This window comes from Lepus europaeus, chromosome 16, assembly GCF_033115175.1.
Source record: "Lepus europaeus isolate LE1 chromosome 16, mLepTim1.pri, whole genome shotgun sequence".
Taxonomy (NCBI): Eukaryota; Metazoa; Chordata; class Mammalia; order Lagomorpha; family Leporidae; genus Lepus; species Lepus europaeus.
This window is the reverse complement of record NC_084842.1, coordinates 40,429,242-40,455,893: the sequence shown is the minus strand read 5'-3', so window position 1 is coordinate 40,455,893 and position 26,652 is coordinate 40,429,242. Positions and strand designations below refer to the sequence as shown.

Sequence of the window (26,652 nt, the reverse complement as noted above, 5' to 3'; positions counted from 1 at the left end):
TTTTGCTATATCCCATAAGTTTTGGTATGTTGTGCTTTTATCCTCGTTTACTTCCAGAAAATTTTTGATTTCTCTTTTGATTTCTTCTATGACCCATTGTTCATTCAGGAGCATGTTGTTCAATCTCCATATGCATATGCTCTAGGGATTCCTGAGTTGCTAATTTCCAACTTCACTCCTTTATGGTCTGAGAAGCTGCATCGTATGATTCTAATCCTTTTGAATTCGCTGAGACTTGCTTTATGGTCTAGGATGTGGTCAATCCTAGAGAAGGTTCCATGTACTCCTGAGAAGAATGTAAATTCTTTATGTGTAGGATGAAAAGTTCTGTAGATATCTGTTAGATCCATTTGGGCTACAGTGTTGTTTAAATCTACTGTCTCCTTGTTGATCTTCTGTCCTGTTGATCTATTTCTGAGAGTGGAGTATTGAAGTCCCCCAGTACTATTGTATTGGGGTCTAAGTCTCCCTTTAAGTCCCTTAACAAATCTTTTAAATAAACCGATGCCCTGTAATTAGGTGCATATACATTGATAATCATTATATCTTCCTGTTGAATGGATCCCTTAATCATTATATAGTGCCCCTCTTTGTCTCTCTGAAGAATTTTTGTGTTAAAGTTTATGTTGTCTGATATTAAGATGGCTACACCTGCTCTTTTTTTTTTCTTTCTGTTGGCATGGTATATCTTTTTTCCAGCCTTTCACTTTCAGTCTGTATGCATCTTTGTTGGTAAGATGTGTTTCTTGTAAACAGCAAATAGATGGGTTTTGTTCCTTAACCCAATCAGCCAATCTGTGTCTTTTAACTGGACAGTTCAGGCCATTAACATTCAATGTGACTATTGATAAGTAGTAACTTTGCCCTGCCATTTGCCAAAGATATTTTCTAATATGTGCTTTGAACTTCCTGTGATCTTTCGCTGTGAGGTTTCCTACCTTTACCTTCTTTCATATTGATGACCATGTTTCTGTGTTTCTGTGTGTAGCACATCTTTAAGCATCTTTTGCAGGGCTGGACGAGTGGCGACAAATTCTTTCAATTTCTGTTTGCTATGAAAGGTCTTTATTTCACCTTCATTCACAAATGAGAGCTTTGCAGGATATAATATTCTGGGCTGGCAGTTTTTCTTAGTACCTGGGCTATGTGTTGCCATTCCCTTCTAGCTTGTAGGGTTTCTGCTGAGAAGTCAGCTGTGAGTCTAATTGGAGATCCTCTGAAAGTAATCTGACGTTTCTCTCTTGCACATTTTAGAATCTTTTATGTTTCACTGTGTTGAGTTTGATTACTACGTGTCGTGGTGAGGATTTCTTTTGGTCATGTTTACTAGGGGTTCTATGAGCTTCCTGTACTAGGATGTCTCTGTCCTTCTCCAAACCTGGGAAGTTCTCTGCAAGTATCTCACTAAAAAGGCCTTCTAATCCTTTCTCCCTCTCCATGCCTTCAGGAACTCCTAGAACCCAAATGTTGGGTTTTTTAATAGTATCCTGTAGATTCCCAATAATATTTTTTAGATTTCCAATTTTCTCTTCTTTTCTTTGGTTTGACTGTATACTTTCCTGTGCTCTGTCTTCTAAGTTGGATATTCTCTCTTCTGTTTCACTGACTCTGTTTTTAAGGCTCTCTAATGTGTTTGTCAATTGATCTATTGAGTTCTTCATTTCATTTTGATTTCTCTTCACTATCACACTTTCCTGTTCTACTAGTTTCTGCGTTTCATTTTGATTCCTCCTTAAGATTTCATTTTCTTGAAGGAGATTTTCTACCCTGCCCAGTCAGGAGTTCCGTACCTCAAGCATTTGTTTTTGGAAACTTCTAATTGTTCTTATCATAAATTTTTTGAAATCCATATCTTGCATTTCTTCCATCTCATCATCTTCATAATCTTGGCCTGGGGTGTCTTGTTCATTTGGGGGTGTAGGAAGATTTAACTAAAATAAATGTATACACATCCAGTTACAGGGCACCTGGCAATTTAAAAGAGATGTGAATGGATCTAAAGGGAAAATTAGATTCCAATACAATAGTAATGGAGACTTCAACACCACACTTTCATCAATGGATAGATCAACTAGACAGAAAACCAACAAAGAAACAACATAGCTAGTTGACACTATGAAACATATGGACCTAACTGATATTTACAGAACATCTGCCACCCCTCCCTCTACCATTGCAGAATACATTCTTTTCATCAGTGCATGGAACTTTCTTTAAGATAGACCATCTGCTAGGCTATAAAGCAAGTCTCAGCTATACCATCAATCTTCTCGGACCACAATGGAATGAAGCTGGTAATCAACAACTCAAGAATCTCTAGATCACATGCAAACACATGGAGACTGAACAACATGTTCCTGAATGAAAAGGGTCACAGAAGAAATTAAATGAGAAATCAAAAAATTTCTGGAAACAAATGAAGATGATAATACATAATATCAAAACTTATGGGATCCAGCAAAAGCAATGGTAAGAGGTAAGTTTATAGGAAACTGTGCCTACATGAAGAAAATGGAAAGGTACCAAATAAATGAGCTATCAATGCATCTCAGAAAATGCACCTAGAAAAATAACAACAAAACAAATCCAAAATTAGTAGGAGGAAAGAAATAATTAAAATTAGAGAAGATCATAGGTTTCCAAGATGGTGGAATAGGGACAGGATGATTGAATCACATGGGACAAAATTGATAATTAAAAAGGACAGAAGATACACACCTGAGATAAAGCCATGGAAAATTCACAGCGAGAAACCCAAGAGAACAGCAAAGACTGGGCAGGTCCGTGCCAAAAGAGAAAGTAAGAAAGAGAATTAGTAGAGGCTCAGACCAGGCAGGTCAGTGCCAGCCCCCAGCTGACCAGGTGAGATGAGAATCACTGTTCATGGAGCTATAGATAGCAGCAGGAAGGACAGCTTGGCAAACTGCTTTTGAAGTTCCATGGTGGAAAAAAGAAAACATAGAGGAACTAATAGAGAGGTCCGACACCTCCCTGCCCATTTCCTTTCTCCCTCTCTCCACCCAGACTTGCAGCTGGCTGGGAGAAACCACTTTGCCCCTTTGTTTGTTTGCTTATATTTTTGGACACAAGCAGGGGACTGCCGCTCTTGCCTTCCATACATGCGCCCATCAATGAGAAGTAGGTGGGTCTCCGTGCACCCAAGCTTGTACTCCACCCCACCACCATTAAGAAGTGAGCTGGGCTCCAGAAGGCAGGGATCTGAATACCAGCTCGCAAAGCACAGACCCATAGCAGCTCATAACAGAAGGCACTGTCCCCAAAGGAAAGTCTCCAGAGATTGGAGGTACAGTTCATTAAGCAGTTATGGTACTGGGGCGTACCATAACTGTGAGGAAAAGGGTGGGTCACACCAACAGAAATGAACAAGCTCCTCCATCCAAATAACCAAAGGAAAGCTACAAAGGGGGGCCTTCCCTTGCATACCTGCTCCACCCTGGCATACTGAACAGAGCACACAGGCCACATCCAGGAACACCTCTTGATACTAAAAGTATAGACATCCCACTAAACTACAAAGACACAAATCAAAGAGAAAAGCAACCAGACAAAAAAAATACACACATGCAAAAAAACAAAGGAAAAACCCTAAATAAGAATAAGGAAGATGCTATGCGCCCCCCCACCCCGCCCTCCCAAAGCAACACTATAACACTTCAATAGAAGATGAGGATGAAGAGATTGAGGATATGCCAGAAATGGAATTCAGAAAATTAATCATCAGATTACTTAGAAGCAATGAGAAGCAAATCCAGAAACTAAATGAAAAGTTTTCCCATGAATTTGAGATATTAAGGAGAAGTCAGAATGAAATATTAGAAATGAAGAATTCAATAGATCAAATAAAAAATGCAGTGGAAAGCCTTAACAACAGAATAGGTGAACCAGAAAAAAAAGTATCAGAATTAGAAGACAAATTTCTGAAAATTTTACAGTCAGGCTAAAAAAAAGAAGAAATTAGAAAAATACGGTTGGTAATCTACACGATACTATTAAGTGACCCAACATACAGGTACTAGGAGTTCCTAAAGGTGTGGAACAGAGAAAGGATTAGAAGGCCTTTTTACTGAAATAATAACAGAAAACTTCCCCAATCTGGAGAAAGAGATATCCAAGTATAGGAAGTATACAGAACTCCCAATACATAGGACCAGAAAAGATTTTCACTACGACACACTGTAATAAAAATCACAGTAAAACATAAAGAAAAGATCTTAAAATGTACACGAGAGAAATGCCAAATCACATTTAGAGGAACTCCAATTAGACTTAATGTGGACTTCTCATCAGAAACCCCAAGGCATGGAGAGAATGGAGAGATACATTCCAGGTCCTAAGAGAAAAAATTGTCAACCCAGAGTACTGTATGCTGCAAAGCTCTCACTTATGAATGAAGGACAAATAAAGATCTTCCATAACAAACAGAAATTGAAAGAATTTATAACTACCAGCTCAGCTTACAAAAGATGCTCCAGAATGTGCTACACATAGAAACAAGACAAATGCCATATGTTCTCCCTGATCTGTGATAACTAATAGAGCACCTAAAAGGTAAACTATGGAAGTGAAATTGACACTTTCAGAAGCAACAACTTGAACAGCTCTTGTGACTGTTAAGGAACAGTTTTTTTTTTTTTCTTCATACTATTTGTTGAACTCTTTACTTAACCTAGATTTAATCATATGTGCATAAAGTCAACTGAAAATAGATCTCAGTAAAAAATAAGAGTGGGAATAAGAGATGGGGGGAGGAAGTTTGTAACTCTAATGCTGTATAGTTCTCCATACATTCCTACAGACTTACTTCTAAGGGTACAGTTTAATAACTTGCTATGGGACCCCAATTCCCGTTAAGATGGGTGGTAAAAATACCATCCCAAGTGTTAAAGTGATCACATGGATAAGGTTAAGTGTTAACATGCTCATAAAGATAGGATTAAGTATTAAAGTGATCACATAGATAGGATTAGGTATTTGGTAATATTAATAAGAGTTAAAAAGGAGAGAATGCTCCAACTTAGGAAGCAGACTTGTAGATAGGATGTGTGGACAGCAGGCTCATAGAATGACAATCACTTTATGTAGCACTCTGAACACAGAGTCAGTGCTTAAGGCATTCTGGTCTGGCTGAAAAGCCTGCAAGAAAATTTCAGGCATGGAAAGCCAAGACACTGTGGCAAAAAATGACCTACATGAAGCATCTCTTTGGTGAGACTCCAGTGGAAAGAAGTGGCCATTAAAAAAGGATGTACTTTTCTCTGAAGGGAGGAGAGAACTTTCCCATTGCCCTTGTCTAAATATGGCCTTGTCTAAATACTGATAGAGATTGTGAATTTAAAAGGTTTCCATAGCCTAGGCAGCTCATGTCAAGAGCCTCAGGTGATCAATGTCATCATGCATAAGAGTATTAATTGTTCAATTAACAACAAGAGTCACTGTGCACTAACTCTATCCTCAATGAATTGTATTATGAGAGTTAACTGTAAAACTTGTTCTCAAATATTTATTTCATTTTAGTGTATTAAGTGGAAGATATGAATAGACCTTATCTCGACTGTTGAGGAATAGTTTTCTTTTTTTTCCTTTTTTTGTGCAAATTGTTGAAATATTTACTTAGTATAGCATTGGTCATCTTTGTATAAAGTTAATTGAAAATGAATCCTAGTGGAGAATGGGAGTGGGAATGGGAGAGGGAGGAGAAAGAGGGGGTGGGAGTATGGGTATGGTGGAAGAATCACTATAATCCTAAAGTTGCACTTATGAAATGTAAAAATAAATAAATAAATAAATAAATAAATGCAAGAAAATTAGAGAATAAGAAAAACTGAAACCAAAAAATACAAAAGATCAGTGAAATGAAGAGCTGGGTTTTTTTAAAAAAAAAATAAATTGGTACACTACTGACCAAGCAAACCAATAAAAGAGGGAGAAGACCCAAATCAAGAAAATCAGAGATGAAAAAGAAAATGTAACAACAGATAATAAAGAAATAAAAAGAATTATAAGGAATTACTACAAAGAACTGTATGCCAACAAATTTGGAAATCTAGAAGAAACAGATAGATTCTTAGACATACACAATCTACCAAAATTTTATCATGAAGACACAGGAAATCTAGACAGACCAATAACCAAGGTGGAAAATGAATGATTAATAATGGCTCCTGCCATCGGAACAGCGCGGTGCGCCGGCCACAGCGTGCTACCGCGGCGGCCATTGGAGGGTGAACCAATGGCAAAAGGAAGACCTTTCTCTCTGTCTGTCTCTCACTGTCCACTCTGCCTGTCAAAAATAAAAAAAAAAAAATCTAATAATGACCCTCCCAACAAAGAAAAGACCAGGACCAGATTGCTTCACTGCTGATTTCTACCAGACATTCAAAGAACTAACTCCAATTCTTGGCAAGCTATTCAAAACAACTGAAAGGGAGGGAATCTTCCCAAACTCCTTTTCTATGAAGCCAGCATCACCTTAATTCCTAAGCCAGAAAAAGATATAACTGAGAAAGAGAACTATAGAGCAATATCCCTTATGAACCTAGATGCAAAAATCCTCAACAAAGTATAAGTCAACTGTATGCAACAACAGATCAGAAAGAGCATTCACCTAGACCAAGCAGGATTTACCCCTGGTATGCAGGGATGGTTCAACATCCACAAAACAATAAATGTAATATATCACATTAACAAACTGAAGAACAAAAACCTTATGGTTAGCTCAATATATGCAGAGAAAGCATTTGAAAAAATAAAACATCCTTTCATGAAAAAAAATCTTAAGCAAATAGGGTATAGGAGGAGCATTCCTCAACAATCGTGTCAATTTATGACAAACCCACAGCCAGCATCGTATTGAATGGGGAAAAGCTGGAAGCATTCCCACTGAGATCTGGAACCAGACAAGGATGCCCACCCTCATCATTGTTATTCAGTAGAATCCTGAAGTTTTAGCCAGAGCCATTAGGCAAGAAAAAGTAACCAAACAGATACAAATTGGGAAGAAGGAAGTGAAACTACCCCTATTTGCAGATGACATGATCCTATCCATAGGGGACCCAAAAGACTGCACTGAGAGACTACTGGAACTCATAAAAGAGTTTGGTAAAGTGGCAGGATACAAAATTAACACACAAAATCAATAGCCTTGTGTGCATAATGTCATGGCTGAGAGAGAACTTGTAAGATCAGTCCCATTCACAATAGCTCTAAAAAAGAAATAAATACTTTGATTAAATTTTACCAAGCATGTCAATATTCTCTATGATGAAAATTACAAAACATTAAAGAAAGGAATAGAAAAAGACATTAAAAAATGGAAAATCTTCATTATTCATGAATTGGAAGAATCAACATCCTCAAAATGTCCATACTACCAATAGTAAATTACAGATTCAATGAGGTCACAATCAAAATACCAAAGACATTCTTCATGAATCTAGAAACAATGATGCTAAAATCAACATGGAAACACAAGAGAACCCAAATACCATATTTCAAGACATACTACAGGGCAGTTATAATCACAATAGCCTTGTATTGGAGCAAAAACAGAGTTGCAGACCAATGGAACAGAACAGAAATGCTAGAAATCAATCCATGAATCTACAACCAACTTATCTTTGACAAAGGAGTTAAAATCAATCTCTGGAGCTTAGGAAAGTCTCTTCAACAAATGGTGCTAGGGAAATAGGATCTCCAAGTATGAACCTACACCTCTACCTTACACCTTACTCAAAGATCCAATCAAAATGGATCAAAGAAATAAATCTATGACCTGACACCATCAAATTACTAGAGAACATTGGGAAAACTCTGCCAGACATTGGCATGGGCAAAGACTTCTTGGAAAAGACTCCAGAAGCACAGGCAATCTAAGCCAAAACTGGTAAGTGGAATTACATCAAGCTGAGAAGCTTCCATCTTGCAAAAGAAACACTTATCAATGTGAAGAGGCAACAGACAGAATGGGAGAAAATATTTGCAAACTATGCAGCTAATAAAGGGTTAACATCCAGAATCTATTAAGAGCTCAAGAAACTCAACTACAAAAACAATCCAGTTAAGAAATTGGCAAAGGACTTGAACAGGCATTTTTCAGGGGAGAAAATTCAAATGGCCAACAGACACTTGAAAAAATGCTCAAGATCACTAGCACCAGGGAAATGCAAATCAAAACCACAGTGAGGTGAACCTCACTCTAGTTACAATGGCTCTCATACAGAAATCAATAAATGACAAATGTTGCAAGGTTGTGGGGAAAAGGGTATTCTGACCCATTGCTGGTTGGAATGGAAACTCGTGTAGCCACTGTGGAAGACAGCATGGAGATACCTCAGAAATTTGAATACATATGTTCTAGCCAATCCACTCTTGGGAATTTACCCAAATCAAAAGAAATCAGCATATGAAAGAGTTACGTGTACCCCCATGTTCATTGCAGCACAATTCACAATATCCACAATATCAAATCAACACAGATGACCATCAACTATTGACTGGATAAAGAAATTATGGTATATGTACACTGTGGAGTACTGCTCAGCTGTTATAAAAATGCAAGCCTGTCTTTTGCAACTGAAAACCATTATACTTAGTGAAATAAGGCAGTCCCCAAAAGACAGATATCATGTGTTTTCCCTAATCCAAGGTAAAAAAGTAGAGTAACTGAAATGCAATGTTTTGGAGTGAAACAAACACTTTGGGATTTGATGATTGTTTACAGTCTTTGTCTCTTCTGTAGAGGAACAGTGCTTTCATTTTATTTTTTCTCTTCATACTATTTCTTGAACTTTTCACTTAGTGTAGGGTTAACTATATGATCATTAAGTAAACTAAAAATAGATCATTGTAAAATTGGGAGTGGGAATGAGAGATTGAGGAGGCAGGATTGGAGCATGGGTGGGAGGGAGGGTAGGTGGAAGTGTCACTATGTTCCTAAATCTGTATATATGAAATACATGAAACCTATATAACTTAAATAAATTTTAATAAAAGAAAACTAGGCAGGTAGAAGGAAGGAGGGTGGGAGGGAGCAAAGAAATATCATTATTTTCTTAGACTTGTATTTATAAATAATACTGAACCTGTTACAAATTAAAATTAAAAATGAAAAAATAAATAAACAACTTAACAAAAACCTGCAAATAATAGCACAGTGTAAGATACTTAGGAACTAGTTTTACCCTGGCCCTTTATTACAAGTGACTTGCTTTCATGTTACAACTCAGTGTCCTTACCAACTACATGGAGATAATACTGAATTATCCTGATAGCCTTTTCCAACTCTCATCTTCTTTGTATCTATAGATGCCTCTACGCTTTCTCCAGCAGACCTTTCTGAATAGCACAGCTCCATTCCACACCAACACAGAAAGCCTTTCTATAATAAAACTGCAGAGCCACTGGCTACCAAGTGACCAGACAGAACCTTGGACTTCATCCCTATTCTTGGATACATGTAGTCTTTTCAAATATGGCTAAAACAACTTTTTCTACGATGTTATAGCATTATTTGCTTTTATTAGAGTTTTTTACAAAACCAAACAAAAATATTGTCAGCTGTGTTCCAAGCACTCTATTGAGAATAGTGCTAACAAAGAAAATACAATCAATAAGATATCTCATATAGATACTTAAAATTTAATAGCATCATAAGGTAAGCAAATGTATAAAAACCAAGTATTTACTTTTGATATTAGAAATGATATACATAATAAACTCAACATGGTACTGATAAAGCTGTAAGATAAGATTTTATTTTTCAAACTACAGACTGTAAATCTTGAGTACAAGGCCATCTCATACTCAGAAGCTCAAAAATCCTACTTTTATAAATATCTGGACTGTAGATACCTCTAATGGATTCATGTACACTTGGCATACTGCAGTTGAGGGTGTTAGACCATCATCTTTGTGACCTAACTAAATCCTCTGACAATGGAAATAAGTAAAAGAGGCAAATATTTCTTCTCTTTGGGATACTAATTAGCAAAACTAGCACAGTGTCAAAAATGATTCTTTTTCCTTTTTAACCTAATATTGCACCTGTAGCACATACATGAGAGGAAGTTAAAAACCAAAAGAACAACTTTAAGCTATATGCTAGGTCAATGTTAAAGTTCACAGACTAATTTGTAGATATAATATTCTTGGTTATGATCCTTAAAGGGAAACAGAAGTAATTAACCAACTTTTTAAATATTAGGAAATATAATTTTACTGTTATTTTATAATCAAACCTTTCACTGTATACCAAGACTGTTTCTACAGTCTATTTCCACTGAGCCAGTTCAGGAGACACACTGGTTGAAAAAGAACTTCAGTATATAAACTTTAAGGCTAAATATTCCATCTTCAAAATGTAAGGATTTAAATAGAGCCCTTGACAATTTATTCAATGTAAAATTGCTGGCTAAGGATGAAAACAAGTACTAGACAGACAAAAATGTCAGGCATAGTCACTTAATTGAAAAACCACAGGCAGCTCATTCATGACACAGGCAATTCCTTCAACCTGAAGATATTTGCTGAAAGTCAAAGTTACCTGATTGTGTGGTAAATCTTCAAAGTCATTAAGTCCTCTTATGGGTCAATGCCTCTTATGCTTTGGTTGGGTGATTTAATAAAGAATATATCCTATAGGATTAAACTGTAGAACTCAACAAATTAAAGAAAGCAGGTAAAATACTAGCATATTAAGCAGGTTTCTCCATCTTTTCATGCAGTAAGCATGCCCATTTTAAGTCTGATATTCAATAAATAATCACTGTTTCCCACTGAAGCTTGTTGTTCTGATGAACCAAATCCAAATGTTTTCATACAGGTGAGAACTAAAGAATGTTCTATTATTCATCATTATCTGTAGAAAAAAGAAAAATATTAATTTACTTAATTTCAAATCATGCTGTATTTACTGTTTAAAAAAGTATTCTTTTTCATGCCAAAGGAAAATAATTCTAATGTATTTTTTAAATAGTTTTTATTATAGTAGCATATACTCATTTTAAATAGAGAAAATACAAATACAATAAAGAACAAAGTGGGAAGTAATGGGGTAGGCATTTGACACAATGGTTAAGACATTGCTTGGGATGCATGTATCCCATATCAGAATGCCTGGGTTTGAGTCCCACCTCTGCTTCCTATCCTACCTGCTAACCCACACTGTGGGTGGCAGCAGGTGATGGGTGAAGTACTTGGAATTGTGCCACTTATGTGGGAGATCCAGATGGAGTTTCATACTCTAGCTTCAACCTGGCCTAGCGCTAGCTATCACAGGCTTTTTGGGAGTGAACCAAAGGATGGAAGATGCTGCTCTTTCTCTCTTTGTTTTTCAAATAAATGAAAATAAAAATTAAAAAATAAAGTGAGAAGCAAAAATCACACATAAACAAAAGACAACCAAAGTTATAATTTTATATAAATCATCTCAGACAGCTTTCCTATGCACACAAAAAATATTTTAAAAATTATATTGAAATGAGCCTGAGTTCTTGGGCCCCTGCATCCACATGGGAGAACCAGAGGAAGCTCCTGGGTTCTGGCTTTGGCCTGGCCCAGCTCTGGCCATTATGGACATTTGGGGAGTGAATCAGCAGATGGAAGATATCTCTCTTTCTCTCTACCTCCCTCCCTTTCCCTTTCCCTTCCTCTCTCTGTAATTCTTTCAAATAAATAAATCTTTAAAAAATAAACTGAAATGTGTTTGTTTTTAAAGATTTTATTTATTTGAAAGACAGAGTTACAGAGAGAGGAAGAGACAGAGAGAGAGGTCTTCCATCTACTGGTTCACTCCCCAGATGGCCGCAACGGCTGGAGCTGAGCTGATCCAAAGCCAGGAGCCAGAGCTTGTTCTGGATCTCTCATGCGGGTGCAGGGGCCCAAGTACTTGGGCCATCTTCTACTGCTTTCCCAGGCCATAGCAGGGAGCTGGATTGGAAGAGGAGCAGCCGGGACTAGAACTGGCGCCCATTTGGGATGCTGGCGCTTCAGGCCAGGGCTTTAACCTGCTGCACCACAGTGCCGGCCCTGAAATGTGGTTTTGAGACCTGAGTTTTTCACTTAAATTACATAATAGATGGAAAATACATGATAAAGCAAGATAACAAACAATGGTAGAATGGGTACATGGGTCATCACAGTAAAGTTCTTTCAACTTTTCCAAATGATAAGACTTTATAAAATGCTGAAGAAGAATAAATCTTGAGTATATCCAATGTGAATTCCAAACTCTGCATAGTATTCTCTTTATAGATATGGCATAATTAAATTAACTATTCCTGTTTACAGACATATTGGTTATTTCCAACTTTACTTTATTCTTAAACACACTAGTTAAGGAATTTAGATTGGTTACCTTCATCTTACATAATAAGCATTACCTTCCACATTCTAGCAAAAGTGGTCTTTCATTAAAATCCATATCAAATCAAATCAGCACTGCTGGAAACCCTTCATGAACTCCCTACTCCTCAGGATAGAATCCACGTTCCTTAGTATGGATTGTCAAGCCCTCCATGATCTGATCTATTTAATATTTCTAGCTTACCCTGCTTTCATGCACCCATTTTCCCCACTGCCTCCATAATTTATGCATAGCAACATACAGTTGCTTATAATTCCCTGATGACCAACAACTTAAAACTCATTGTATACGCACATATAATATATGTGGCAAATTCCTATTCATCTTTCAAAAATCTAACTCTGAAGTCTCCTTCCCTAGGAAGATCTACTATTCCTGTCCCCACTGTTTCTTCCAGTATAGTTGGGTTATTACTTTATGCACCTTTCATATTATTGCTTCCAAAGTTATACTTATAAATCATGTACTATAATTTAGTTTTTTTTACAATTATAAAGTGTTGCCAGTGAACAAGTAAGTCATCAATACACATGTACTTAATACTTAGAATACAAAAATTAACTAGTGGGCCTATAAGCTTGGAGTATTTAAGGAAAAGCAAGAAGTTATTTCAAAAACTTCATGGAAAATAAATTAAGATAAAGCACATTTTCTATGAACTTGCTGAAGACCCTCATATTACAGAGAGAGAAAGCCATTTTCCAATCTTAATGCTCTCACTTCCTCAGGGCCATTTTCAGTACCTTGAAACTGATGCATATTCTTTGCTTTCTTTTTTTGCAAAAAGACAATTATATGCTACTTAGCCATAAAAAATAATGAAATTTTGTCTTTTGCGCCAAAATGGATGCAACTAAAGACCATTATACTTGGTGAAATAAGCCATACCCCAAATCAGAAATATCAGATGTTTTCTTTGATTTGTAACTGAGACATAGAGTCCAAATATAATATAATATATATGAGTGAAATTGACATCTTGAGATTTGATTATTGTTCATAACTCTTGTCTATACTCTTACAGAATGGTGATCTTTCTATTTATAGAATTCTTTATTAGTGGAGTCTTGTTATTGTAAAATAAATTGAAAGTATGTTATTGCAAAAATTAAAAGAAAAAAAGGAAGGCGGGGAAAAGGAGGGTGGGAAATATCATTATGGTATTAAAATTATATATATGAAGTACATGAAATCTGTTCTCTTTATATAAATAAAAATGAAAAGCAAATAAAAATTACAATTCTATAAGACAGCTAGATACAGGGTCTAATTACTTCAAAAAAGAAGGCTCCAGACCAGGTATTCCAAATCTAGTAATTGGCTAAAGCCTAAGTGTAATGATTAATGACACAAAATAGCAAGTTAATTTATTCAGATAATTCAATATATTTTATAGCCATTTTATTTATTAGATATATTAGTAAGTTGTAATACTTGACAGGATATACTAAGATTTTTTTAATTTGAAAAAAAAATTTTTAAGATTTATTGAGGGCCGGCGCCATGGCTCAATAGTCCAATCCTCCGCCTGAGGCGCTGGCACACCGGTTCTAGTCCCAGTTGGGGCACCGGATTCTGTCCCGGTTACTCCTCTTCCAGTCCAGCTCTCTGCTGTGACCCGGGAAGGCAGTGGAGGATGGCCCAAGTCCTTGGGCCCTGCACCCGCATGGGAGACCTGGAGAAGCACCTGGCTCCTGGCTTTGGATCAGCACGGTGCGCTGGCTGCAGCGGCCATTGGGAGGGTGAACCAATGGAAAAATGGAAAAGGAAGACCTTTCTCTCTCTCTCTCTCTCACTGTCCACTCTGCTTGTCAAAAAAAAAAAAAATTATTGAGGCCAGCTCTACAGCATAGCAGGTAAAGCCACCGCTTGTAGTGCTGGTATCCTATATGGGTGCTGGTTCGAGTCACGGCTGCTCCACTTCCAATATAACTCTTTGCTATGGCCTGGGAAAGCAGTAGAAGATGGCCCAAATCTTGGGTCCCTGCATCTGCAACGGGATACTTGGAAGAAGCTCCCGGTTCCTGGCTTCTAACTGATGTAGCTCCGGCCATTTTGGCCATTTGAGGAGTGAACCAGCAGGTGGAAGACCTCTCTCTCTCTCTCTGACACTATGTCTTTCAAATAAATAAATAAATCTTAAAAAAAGATTTATTTATTGGGACTGGTGATATGATATGGCAGGTTAAGCTGCTGACTGACACAGGTATCCCATACTGGGGGTAGTTCGAATCCTGGCTGATCAGCTTCCAATCCAGCTTCCTGATAATATATCTTGGAAAGCAGCAGTAAATGGCCCAAGAACTTGGGCCTTTGCCAGTCATGTGGGAGACCCAAGTGGAGTTCTAGGGTCCTGGCTTTGGCCTAGGAGAGAAACTGATCTTTCATTTGTTGGTTCACTCCCCTAAAGGGCCACACAGCAAGGTCAGGCAGAAGCCAGGGGTCAGGAACTCCATCCTGATCTTCCATGTGGATTGCAGGGGCCCAGGTAATTGGGCTATCCTCTGTTGTCTTCCCGGATACATTAGCAGAAAGTTGGACAGGATGCAGAGTATCCAGGACTTGAACCCCTACTCTGAGATGGGACATGGATATGGCAAACAGTGGCTTAACTTGTTGCAACGCATGGAACTGTTGTGCACCACAATGCTGGTACCCACCAAAAAAATTTTTTTAATGTTTATTTAGACATGAGAGAGAGAGAGAGAGAGAGAGAGAGAGAGAGTGAGAGAGAGAGAGAGAGAGAGTGAGTTATCCTCCATTTTCTAGTTAGTCCGCAATGCCTACAACAGCTGGGACAGGGCAGGGACTGGAATTTTATATGGATCTCCCATGTGGGTGGCAGGGATCTAAGCACTTGAACCATCATTTGCTGCCTTCTGCAGTGCACATTATCAGGCATATGGATTAGAGGCAGAGGTGGGACTTGATCCTAGATACTCTGATACAGAATGTGGGCATCCCCAGTGTCCGATTAACTGCCTTACCCAATTTTAAGTTGTATTTTATAGGCACACTAAAATTTTTTAATTCAAATTTTTATTAACATGTAATACTTGAACATTTTTATGGAGGTACAGTGTAATATGTCAACATACCTATAAATAGCACAAATTGATCAAATCAATAAATTAGCTTTTTATGTCCTTATCTTTTTGGTCAGAGTCTCCCAGCTCCTCTATTATAGTTTTTTTGTTGTTGTTGTTAAAGATTTATTTATTTATGTGACAGTCAAGAGTTGGAGAGACAGAAAGAGAGAGAGATATTTCATCTGCTAGTTCACTCCTCCAGATTGCTGCAATGGCCAGTGTTGGGCCATGCAGAAGTCAAGAGACAAGAGCTTCTTCTGGGTGTCCCTTGTGGGTAGCAGGGGCCCAAATACTTAAGTAATCTTCTACTGCTTTTCTCAGGTACATTATCAGGGAGCTGGATGGAAGTGGAACAGCTGGGCCATGAACCAGCACCCATATGGGGACTCTGGTGTTGCAGGTAGCAGCTTTATCTCCTATACTGCAATGCCAGTCTCTCTTTTAGATCTTTATGCAATATATATTATACTTTTGTGAACTATAGTCACGGAGCATTCCGTGGAACATGAGAACAGATTACTTTGATTTTCCTGTGTTTTGGCTCTCATTAACCAACTTCCTTCTCTTCTCCCTCCCCAACCTTCCCCAGCTTCTCAGCCTCTAGTAATCACTCAGCCTCTAGTAATCTCAGCCTCTACTAATCAGATAAACTTCTTTAAACTTCCACATATGACAGACAGTGCAGAGTATCTGTTTTTCTGAGTCTGGATTATTTCACAGAAAACAATAATCTCCAGTTCCACCCATCTTGTTGCAAGTTTCAGAATTTTATTCTTTTTTTATGGCTGAATGACATTCCATTGCATAAACACAATACACTTTCTGGACACCTAAATTATCTCTTTATCTTGGCTGTGAATAGTGCCACAACTAATATGGGAGTGCAGGTATGACTTTTAGACATGTTGATTTCATTCCTTGGAATATATACTCAGAATATATATAGCTGGGTCACAAGGTAAATCTGTTTTTAGGTTTTTTTCTTGAGCAATTTCCATACTATTCTCTACAACAACTGTACTATTTTGCATTCTCACCAATAAGTGTATAAAGTTCCCTTTTCTCCACATCTGTTACCATTTGTTATTTTTGTTTTTTTGATAATAGCCAATCTAATTGGAGTGAGATAATATCTCTCACTGTGGTTTTTAAAAAATTATTATTAATTTGTATATATTTATATTTATTTTATGTTTATTATAAATTACATTAAAATATTTTCATTTTATTTATTTGAGAGGCAGAATGACACAGAGAGAGTGGGAGAAACAGAGAGAGATATCTTTCATCTGTTGGTTCACTCCCCAAATGTCTACAACACTTGGGTTGGGCCAGGCTTAAGCCAGGAGTCAGGAACTCCATTACCCATGTGAAAGGCAGAGACAGAAGCACTTGTGCCATCTTCTGCTTTCCCAGATGCATTAGCAGGGAGCTAGATCAGAAGTGCAGCAGCCAGGACACAAATCAGTGGGATTCCAATCAGCCAAGACTCAAATTAGGGGATTCCAGCTCCTCAATTGGTTTTGATTTGCATTTTCATGTTGGCCAGTGATAGTGAGCATTTTTTTCATATATTTTAAGAATTGCTTTTAGGGACCAGCAACGCGGCTCACTTGGCTAATCCTCTGCCTGTGGTGCCAGCACCCCGGGTTCTAGTCCCAGTTGGGGCACTGGATTCTGTCCCGGTTGCTCCTCTTCCAGTTCAGCTCTCTGCTGTGGCCCAGGAAGGCAGTGGAGGATGGCCCAAGTCCTTGGGTCCTGCACCCGCATGGGAGACCAGGAGGAAGCACCTGGTTCCTGGCTTCGGATCGGCACAGCGCCGGCGGTAGCAGCCATTTGGGGGGTGAACCAACAGAAGGAAGACCTTTCTCTCTCTCTCTCACTAACTCTGCCTGTCAAAAAAAAAAAAATCCTCTTAAAAAAAAAAAGAATTGCTTTAAAAAAGGTAGTTGGGGTAGACGTTTGCTTTTAATTGTTTTATGGGTATACTGGCCTAGTCTGATCTGTGGTTCTCTGCAGGAAGAATGGCCTTCTATGGAGGGATGTATCCTTTTGAAGCTACCCAGTTGTCAAAAGAGGGTATCAATTCTACCATGTGGCTCATTTGATTGTTACAGTTCTCCACTCTAGGGGCAAAGCAAAATAATAGTATGTCCACATAGTAGACAACCAATACTGAACCCCCAACCAGCCACGTTGTTTCTGAACTGTATGAAAGAAATCTACTGAAACAATTCTTATGGAGAATCCTCCGAGGGATGAACCATCTGGGTGTGACTAGAACTGGTATCATACTCTTCAACAGATCTATTTAAATGGAATCATTCTCTGTCCTCATGCCAGTAATTTACACCATGAATGCATTATAAGAAACAGCTCAATTCTTGGACACATTCAACCTATCTAAATTGAGCCATGAAGACATAGAAAACCTAAACAGACCCATAAACAAGATGGAAATTGAATGAGTAATAAAGGTACTCCCAACAAAGAAAAGCCCAGGACTGGATGGCTTCACTGCTGAATTCTACCAGTCATTTAAAGAAGGACTAACTCCAATTCTTTGCAAGCTATTCAAAACAATTGAAAGAGAAGGAATCCTCCTGAATGCGTTCTATGAAGCCTGCATTCAACTTAATTCTTAAATATGATACAACAGAAAGAGAACTACAGACCAATTTCCCTGATGAACACAGATGTAAAAATCCTCAAGAAAATACTAGCCAATCAAATCCAATAACACATCAGAAAGATCATTCACCTGGACCAAATGGAATTTATCCCTGGTATGCAGCAATGGTTCAACACTCACAAATCAATGTGATATATCACATTAACAATCTGAAGACCAAAATCCATATGATCATCTAAATAGATGTAGAGAAAACATTTGATAAAATACAACATGCTTTCATGATGGAAACTCTAAATATTGAGAATAGAAGGAATATTCCTCAACACAGTCATGGCAATTTATGACAAACTCACAACCAGCATCCTACTGAATGTGGAAAAGTTGGAAGCATTCCCACTGAGACCTGGAAACAGACAAGGATGCCCACTCTTACCACTGCTATTCAATGTAGTCCTTGATTTTAGCCAGAGCCACTAGGCAAGAAATGTAAATCAAAGGAATACAAATTGGGAAGGAGGAAGTCAAACTATCCCTATTTGCAGATGACATGATCTTATACTATACACAGGGGACCCAAAAGACTCCACTAAGAGACTACTGGAACTCACAGAAGAGATTAGTAAAGTGGCAGGATATAAAATCAACACACAAAAATCAACAGCCTTTGTATACACAGATAATGCCACGGCTGAGAAAGAACTTGTAAGATCAATCTCATTCAAAATAGTTACCAAAAAGATCAAATACCTTGGAATAAATTTAACAAAGGATGTCAAAGATCTCTATGATGAAAATTATAAAACATTAAAGAAATAGAAGATCATGGGGCTGGTGCTGTGGTGTAGCAGGTAAAACCACTGCCTGCAGTGCTGGCATCCCATATGGGCACTGGTTCAAGTCCTGGCTGCTCCAATTCCGATCCAGCTCTCTGCTATGGCTTGGGAAAGCAGTAGAAGATGGCCCAAGTGCTTGGGCCCCTGCACCAATGTGGGAGACCTGGAGAAAGTTCTTGGCTCCTGGTTTCAGATCTGCATAGCTATGACCACTGAGGCCAATTGGGGAGTGAACCAGCAGATGGAAGACGTTTCTCTCTCTCTCTGCCTCTCCTTCTCTCTGTGTGTAACTCTGACATTCAAATAAATGAATAAATTTTTTAAAAAAAATAGAAGAAGATACAAAAAAATGAAAATATTATCAAATGCCCATACTATTGAAAGTAATTTACAGATTCAATGCGATACAAATCAAAGTATCAAGGACATTCCTCTCATATATAGAAAAAATGATGCTGAAATTCATATGGAAACATAGGAAACCCTGAATAGCTAAAGCGATCTAATACAGCAGTAACAAAGCCAGAAGCATCACAATATCAGATTTCAAGACATACTACAGGGCAGTGGTAATCAAATCATCCTGGTACTGGATGGATATACTGGATAGATACATCAATGGAACAGAACAGAAATGCCAGAAATCAATCCAAGCATCTACAAGCAACTTATTTTTGACAAAGAAGCTAAAATCAATCCCTGGAGTAAGGACAGTTTCTTCAACAAATGGTGATGGGAAAAATGGATTTCCACATGCAGAAGTATGAAACAAGACCCCTACCTTACACATTACTCAAAAAAATCCACTCAAAGTGGATTAAAGATCTAAATCTATGACCTGATACCATCAAATTATTAGAGAATATTGGGGAAACCCTGCAAGATATTGGCATTGGCAAAGAATTCTTAGAAAAGACCCCAGAAGAACAGGCTATCAAAGTCAAAATTGACAAATGGGATTACATCAAATTGAGAAGCTTCTGCCTTGCAAAAGAAACACTCAGCAAAGCTAAGAGGCAACTGACAGGATGAAAAAAATTATTTGCAAACAATGCAAGTGATAAATGATTAGTAACCAGAATCTACAAAGAGATCAAGAAACTCAACAACAATGAAACAAACAGTCCAGTTAAAAAATGGGCAAAGGACTTGAATAGGCATTTTTTAAAAGAGGAAATCCAAATGGCCAACAGACACATGAAAAAACACTCAGGATCACTAGCTGTCAGGGAAATGCAAATTAAAACCACAATGAGGTTTTACCTCACCCCTGTAGAGTGGCTTTCATACAGAAATCAACAAACAACAAAGGCTGGCAAGGATGCAGGGGTGGGGGGATATACCCTAATCCACTGTTGGTGGGACTCTAAACTGGTACAACCACTGTGTAAGACAGTATGGATATTCCTCAGAAATCTGAATATAGACCTACCATATGACCCAGCCATCCCACTCCTGGGAATTTATCCCAGGGAAGTGAAATCATATGAAACCCCCATGTTAACTGCAGCTCAATTCACAATAGCTAAAATATGGAATCAACCCAAATGACCATCAACTGAAGACTAGATAAAGAAATTATGGGATATGTATACCATAGTATACTGCACAGTGGGGAGAAAAAAAAACAAATCTGGTCATTTGCAACAAAATGGATGAAACTGAAAAACATCATACTTAGTGAAATAAGCCAGTCCCAAAGGGACAAACACCATATGTTCTTTCTGACCTGTAATAACTAATAGAACACCTAAAAGGCAATCTTTAGAAGTAAAATTGACACGTTGAGAGCAACAGCCCTTATCTCAATTGTTGAGGAATAATAACTTTGAACAGCTCTTATCTCCTCTGTTGAGGAACAGTTTTTTGTTTTTTTTTTCATACTATTTGACGAACTCTTTGATTAACCCAGAGTTAATCATAAATGTATAAAGTTAATTGAAAATAGATCTTAGTTAAAAAAAATAAGAATGGGAATAGGAGAGGGAGGAGGAAGAAGGGTGGTAGATGACAAAGTTGCTTAAAAGAAACAGATATGATTCCAATATAGACTTTGGCACAATGCATATTATATAAGATTATCAATTGACACTTATTATTCTGTTTCTCTGAAATTTATTTAAAATACAAAGACACGTAAGGAAATCTTACCTTCTTGATAGGCTCCATCTGCCATGACTAAATGAAGAATCTTGGCATAAAGATGCTGATGTTCATTTCCCAAAATGTTCTGAACTATTGTTTTACAAATCTCAATATTTTCATCTTCATCTTCATGAATAGCCTATGCCAAAATACCAAATAGAAATTATTATTTGAAGATTTCTTTTCTCTAAATGAAGTCTTCACTATTTATAATAAACCTAATGAACAATAAAAGCCATGAACTATCTCTCATATTCAAACATATCACATTTCAACAGCAAATGCTTTACCTTTATTTTTTCATAAACCTCAAAGAATTTTTCAAATCCCATTTCCTGCTCCAGGTGAAGTCTCAGTTCCTCTAAATGGTTAAAGACACTATCATATTCACACTCACTAGTGGTCTCACCATCACTGTTATCTGAAAACATAATCAAAAGAAGATATTAAGAAATACAATAATAAAAAGAATTCTGTGACAAGTGAATAATGCCATTGAAATAGATGACTTCTACTTTCCATATAAATAGTTTTTGTCATTTTAATTTTGGTCATTAATATAAGTAATCAAAGTAGATATAACCTGTCTAAAAAGAAAATTACTTTGGGAATCTTTAATGGATGTAATAGTAAAATAGATTAGAATAAAAACACCCCTACAGATGTCTTTTAATTTAATGAAAAGAGGAAAAAACATATATGTTCTGGATTGAAACAACCAATCCTAACTGCTTCTTTGAAAAAGCTGATGGGGCCAGTGTTGTGTGGTTTGGCTGCTTAAGCCACTGGCATCTCATATCAGAGGTCTGGTTTGAGACTCAGCTGTTCTACCTCTGATCCAGCTCCCTATTAAGGCACATGGGAAAGTGGCAGAGGATGGCCTGAGTGCGTGGGCCCCTGACATCTGCATGAGAGACTAGGACGGCGGTCTAGATTCCTGGCTTTTGCCTTGCCCAGCCCTAGCCATTGCAGCCATTTGGAGAGTGAACCAGCAGATGGAAGATCTCTGTCTCTCCTCTCTAACTCTGCCTTTCAAATAAACAAATCATTTTTTAAAAGTTGATAATATGAACCATAACATGAAAAAGTATACAGAGGGCAAACAACCCAAGATGCACATCCTGAGGCTTTAGGAAAACACTAGAAAGTATTATAAATGCCCAATATGTTTTGCAATGTTCATGGCTCAAGATACTTTAGAAAAAATACTGAATAATATCATCTTTTCACAGCTCTTTCAAATAAATATAATGTAGTTGTTATAAGATGCAAATTTCCATGTATGTTAGGGATAATGTTATGAACACAATAGTTTTCAAACAAAAAAAAGAATCAAGATTTAAAAACTCCTTTCAGTATTAACCCCACTAATCAACCACTATATGTAGTGGAAGTTCTCTGTAAAACAAAGTGTTAAGAATACTGTTACTATTTTTATTACTGAAAAAATTCTCAAGAAATGGAGAACAAATAACTCAAGGAATGGAGAACAACATAATTAAAATACGCCAAAAACCCCTGCCATAATTAATGGGAAAGAAACGAAACACCTGTACTTATATGCATATTTGCATGAAAAGAAAAAGAATGAAAAGGAACAAAGAGGGGGGCCTGCGCTATGGCACACTAGGTTAATCCTCCGCCTGTGGCACTGGCATCCCATATGGGCACTGGTTCTAGTCCTGGTTGCTCCTCTTCCAGTCCAGCTTTCTGCTGTGGCCTGGGAAGGCAGTGGAGGATGGCCAAGTGCTTGGGCCTCTGCACCTGCGTGGGAGACCCAGAGGAAGCTCCTGGCTCCTGATCAGCGTAGCTCCAGCCGTTGCAGCCATTTGGGGAGTGAACCAACGGAAGGAAGACCTTTGTCTCTCTCTCACTGTCTGTAACTCTACCTCTCAAATAAATAAATAATCAATCTCAAAAAAAAAAAAAAAAAAAAAGAAAGAAAAGAAACAAAGATAGAAGCATGTCTCAGGTTTATTTAAAGTTGGAAATGGTTTATATCAGGTATCAGAAAAATATACTCTCCTGGAAATGTTTGCACACACTGTGAAAGGAAAAGGCCCACAGCCGTGATCACACACCTGAGTGCCATTCTTCATTCAGGGCACTTTCACTACTGGGATTGTCATCCTCGTCTGCCAGATCTGTCCCATTTGCAGTGTGCTCTACATCACTGTTCTTTAAGACCGATTCTTCCTCCTCACTGTATTCTTCACTAGGCTGTTCCCTAAGTAGCTGTTCCATTGAGGCTCGAAGCTCTTGTAAATCTGTGTCAGTTTCTTCAAAAACACTGAAATTTTAAAAATTAAACATTAGTAAAACTTTACTTCACTCTGAAATTCGACTTTAACTCAGTATGTATTCACTCCATTCTACTTAAAAATGTTAAGAGTAGATAAAAAGAAATCTGAAAAAGCCTAAACAGTTTTTAATCAATGAAATGAGGATGAATACAATTGATAAATACAGAACATGACACATACTCTGGAATACATAATCCAGGAAATGACATGTTAAAATGTTCCTCAGTTGCCAATAAGAATCATAAAACCATAAATATTACTCCCTGCTTAAAATTTGAGACAATGCTTTGATATTTTCAGAGTTCAGACTTAAGATTTTCACTTGCTTTCTACAACAAATATAAAATACTCAGCAGAATCTTCATATGGTTGCCTTTCCATAATAAATGCCTATTGCATATTTCAACTTTTAGAAATGGAAATATTCAAATTTTATGTTTGGGCTAAATTAAATAAAATGGCCATGAGAAACCCTAAGATGCTTAATCTTAAAAATGTTTCTAAAATATATAATAACAAATAGACTTTCCTGTATAATTAGAGTATCCTACCCATCATAATCTTACTGGAGAATCTTATTTTCAAGGCACTTATCAGGATATTAATTCTATTTCCATGGGATTATAAATGTTGGAATGAATTAATTTATACATAAGATACCTTATATTTATATAGTACTTTCTTAAGTAATTTTAGCCGATTATTTAAATTTTATCCACATAAAGTTCATTTTTGAGACATGGAAACTGAATCAGAATGTCTAAATTACTTGCTCAAAGTCACATAGTCAATCAACATGTGACAGAGGACTGAAATATACTTTTTTTTTTTTAATTAAACTTTTATTTAATGAATATAAATTTCCAAAGTACAGCTTATACAGCTTTTTAACCACTTCTACAATACCCAAGAAATGTACTTAAAGACTTTTTCCTCTTATGATATGCTTCTTTTCCCTAAAGTGACATGCAAATGGAAAAGCTTATAGATTGAGAATTTAAGTTAACGAAGGTTCTAGAATATACATTAAGATTTCTGAAAGAGATTATGTACCAAAGTTGAGGATTTCATTGAACAGAAAAACATTGATGAAATAGGACAAAAGGACCAAGTAAGGCCTTCTAAATGTCTAGACTCAAGCAACCATTTATTAAAGAACTAAAATATAAACAGTATTACACAAGATCTTGAATAAAATTTCTATTCATAGAAAAAGAAATATGAAGAAATATCTTTATATTTATGTGTACAAACTTCTACAGTTTGACTTAGTAGCAGCTATAGAGAAGGAAAGCGTCTAATCAGAATGACAGTCTCATCTTTTCAATCATCCCATTACATTTAACATAATACTTAATTATAAGACTGACTAAATCATGCATGTCTACTTTGTAATATTACTACAATGACTAAATATTTGCCTTGCTGATAAGATCTTCTAGCGGCCAGACTAGAGAAATTAGGCCTTGTAAAGATGGTATTCAAGTTTGTGAGGCTGCTAAGCCTATCATTGTAAGAAAAGCATGAGAAAATTATGATGTTTTATGAAATTAACATTTAAAAACCTCTTGAGATACTTTAAAATCTAGCTGCACATTCACATTTTGGTTGGCGTTCTTATATTTTGAGTAAAATTTGGACCAAAATTTTTTTTCCCAAAGAAAAACATCTAGTGAAAATTTTCTGTATAGATATAGGATAACTATTTTTTTAAAGTTCATTTTCAAATAATACTAAAGGATTCTAACTTAAATTTTAAAATGAAATTCTGTCATCAACTAGAAACTAAAAGAACACAAACTGCAAATAAACTATAGTTCACTTTAATCAAAATTGATTTTATCAAAATTTTGGGAAAACAATTAGCACTCTACCAGCTATAAAGGTGCTGAAAGTTGTGTCTTCCATAGGGTTAATAATAACACAGAAGTAAAGTGCTTGGGCCGGTGCTGTGGCATAGTGGGTAAACCTGTGGCCTGCAGGGTTGGCATCCCATGTGGGCATCAGTTTGAATCCCAGCTGCTCCACTCCTGAACCAGCTGTCTGCTATGGCTTGGAAAAGCAGTAGAAGATGCCCAAGTCCTTGGGCCCCTGCACTCATGTGGAAAACCTGGAAGAAGCTTCTGGCTTCTGGCTTCTGACTGGCACAACTCTGGCCGTTACAGCCATCTGGGGAGCGAACCAGCAGATGGAAGACCTCTCTCTGCCTCTGCCTCTCTGTAACTCTATCTTTCAAATAAATTTATAAATCTTAAAAAAAAAAAAAAAAGAGCAAAGTGTTTAATGAACAAAGTCAAATAAAACAAGATATAAAAATTTTTACTCCAAATTGTAGGTTCACTAGTAAAAATCTACAGAACTTAATGAGAAATGAAAAAAGACAACCTTTCGAGAAAAGACAAGCTTCATTAGATATTTAAGAAGCAAGACTGAAGAAAAAAACAAAACGTGCCAGATGCAATAGTCATGGTTTATGTGTTATGGAGGGAAAAGTTGTGAAACTGATATAATGCCCTTAATCAGATCACAATAAATGTTCTTTCTATAAAAAGGCAGAGGTAAAAAAATCATAAATAAATTTATAAATGCTAACATTTTATAGCTTATTCTTCAAGCAATTGGAACACGCACCTTTTGAACACTTTAGAGTGCTCTGGGTTTACTTCCCTAAAAAGTTTGTAACACTGTTTCAGGGGCTAAAGGGCTGATGACCTAAGGTTACTAGGGTACTGGGAAATGTGTACTATGAAAGGAGTATGTATGGATTTCAAAATTTTTGCACCAAAAATAAACTTATATTTAAATTCCACTGTTTTCCAAGAGTTTTTTGAAGTACACATATATTATCTAAGGGCCCTCACTCCACAGATCTCAAAGTGTTCTTGTCAAATTTCCTTCCTGGATTCCAATTCTCCATAAATCACAAGGAAAGGAATCATAAGAATGCAATCAAATTACACATAGAACACACATCTACACACTGGCATGTGTGCACGCACACATACATCTACACACACAGAACAATTAGTTTACCTGTTAACTCCCTATTGATATAGTTTTGATATCCCACATGGCAGGAGGTACATGTGGAGTTTTCTGGTCATTTTCCTTGGGAATTGTAGAGTATTAATTACTTCACAATTTTCCATTGTAATCCCTGTGTCAAGTGGTGGTGATCCAACATTAAATAGTCATTATCCTACTAAAATTCATTCATTTAACCAGTATTTATAAACACTTACCACGTGCAGGTCAGTATGCTGGA

At 37.0% G+C, this 26,652-nt stretch overlaps 1 protein-coding gene and 1 long non-coding RNA gene across 7 annotated transcripts in view; one reads left to right on the top strand and one right to left on the bottom strand.

The window, feature by feature from the left end:
- LOC133775167 (uncharacterized) overlaps nucleotides 1–26,652 on the top strand; it is a 134,217-nt gene that overhangs the window by 97,962 nt on the left and 9,603 nt on the right. The gene's annotated exons all lie outside the window — the stretch shown is intronic.
- Nucleotides 9,128–26,652, bottom strand: part of NEK1 (NIMA related kinase 1) — a 187,531-nt gene continuing 170,006 nt past the window's right edge. For 3 of the 5 annotated variants that reach the window (XM_062213275.1, XM_062213276.1, XM_062213277.1), the window contains 4 exons: nucleotides 23,166–23,374; nucleotides 21,375–21,505; nucleotides 21,091–21,223; nucleotides 9,129–10,876 (listed from right to left, as the gene is read on the bottom strand). In XM_062213275.1, the coding sequence (XP_062069259.1) occupies nucleotides 10,863–10,876; nucleotides 21,091–21,223; nucleotides 21,375–21,505; nucleotides 23,166–23,374 (487 nt within the window). In that variant the 3' untranslated portion in view covers nucleotides 9,129–10,862. Of the gene's footprint in view, nucleotides 10,877–21,090; nucleotides 21,224–21,374; nucleotides 21,506–23,165; nucleotides 23,375–26,652 lie in introns of all 5 variants that reach the window. The other 2 variants (XM_062213273.1, XM_062213274.1) reach the window with 1 other exon arrangement.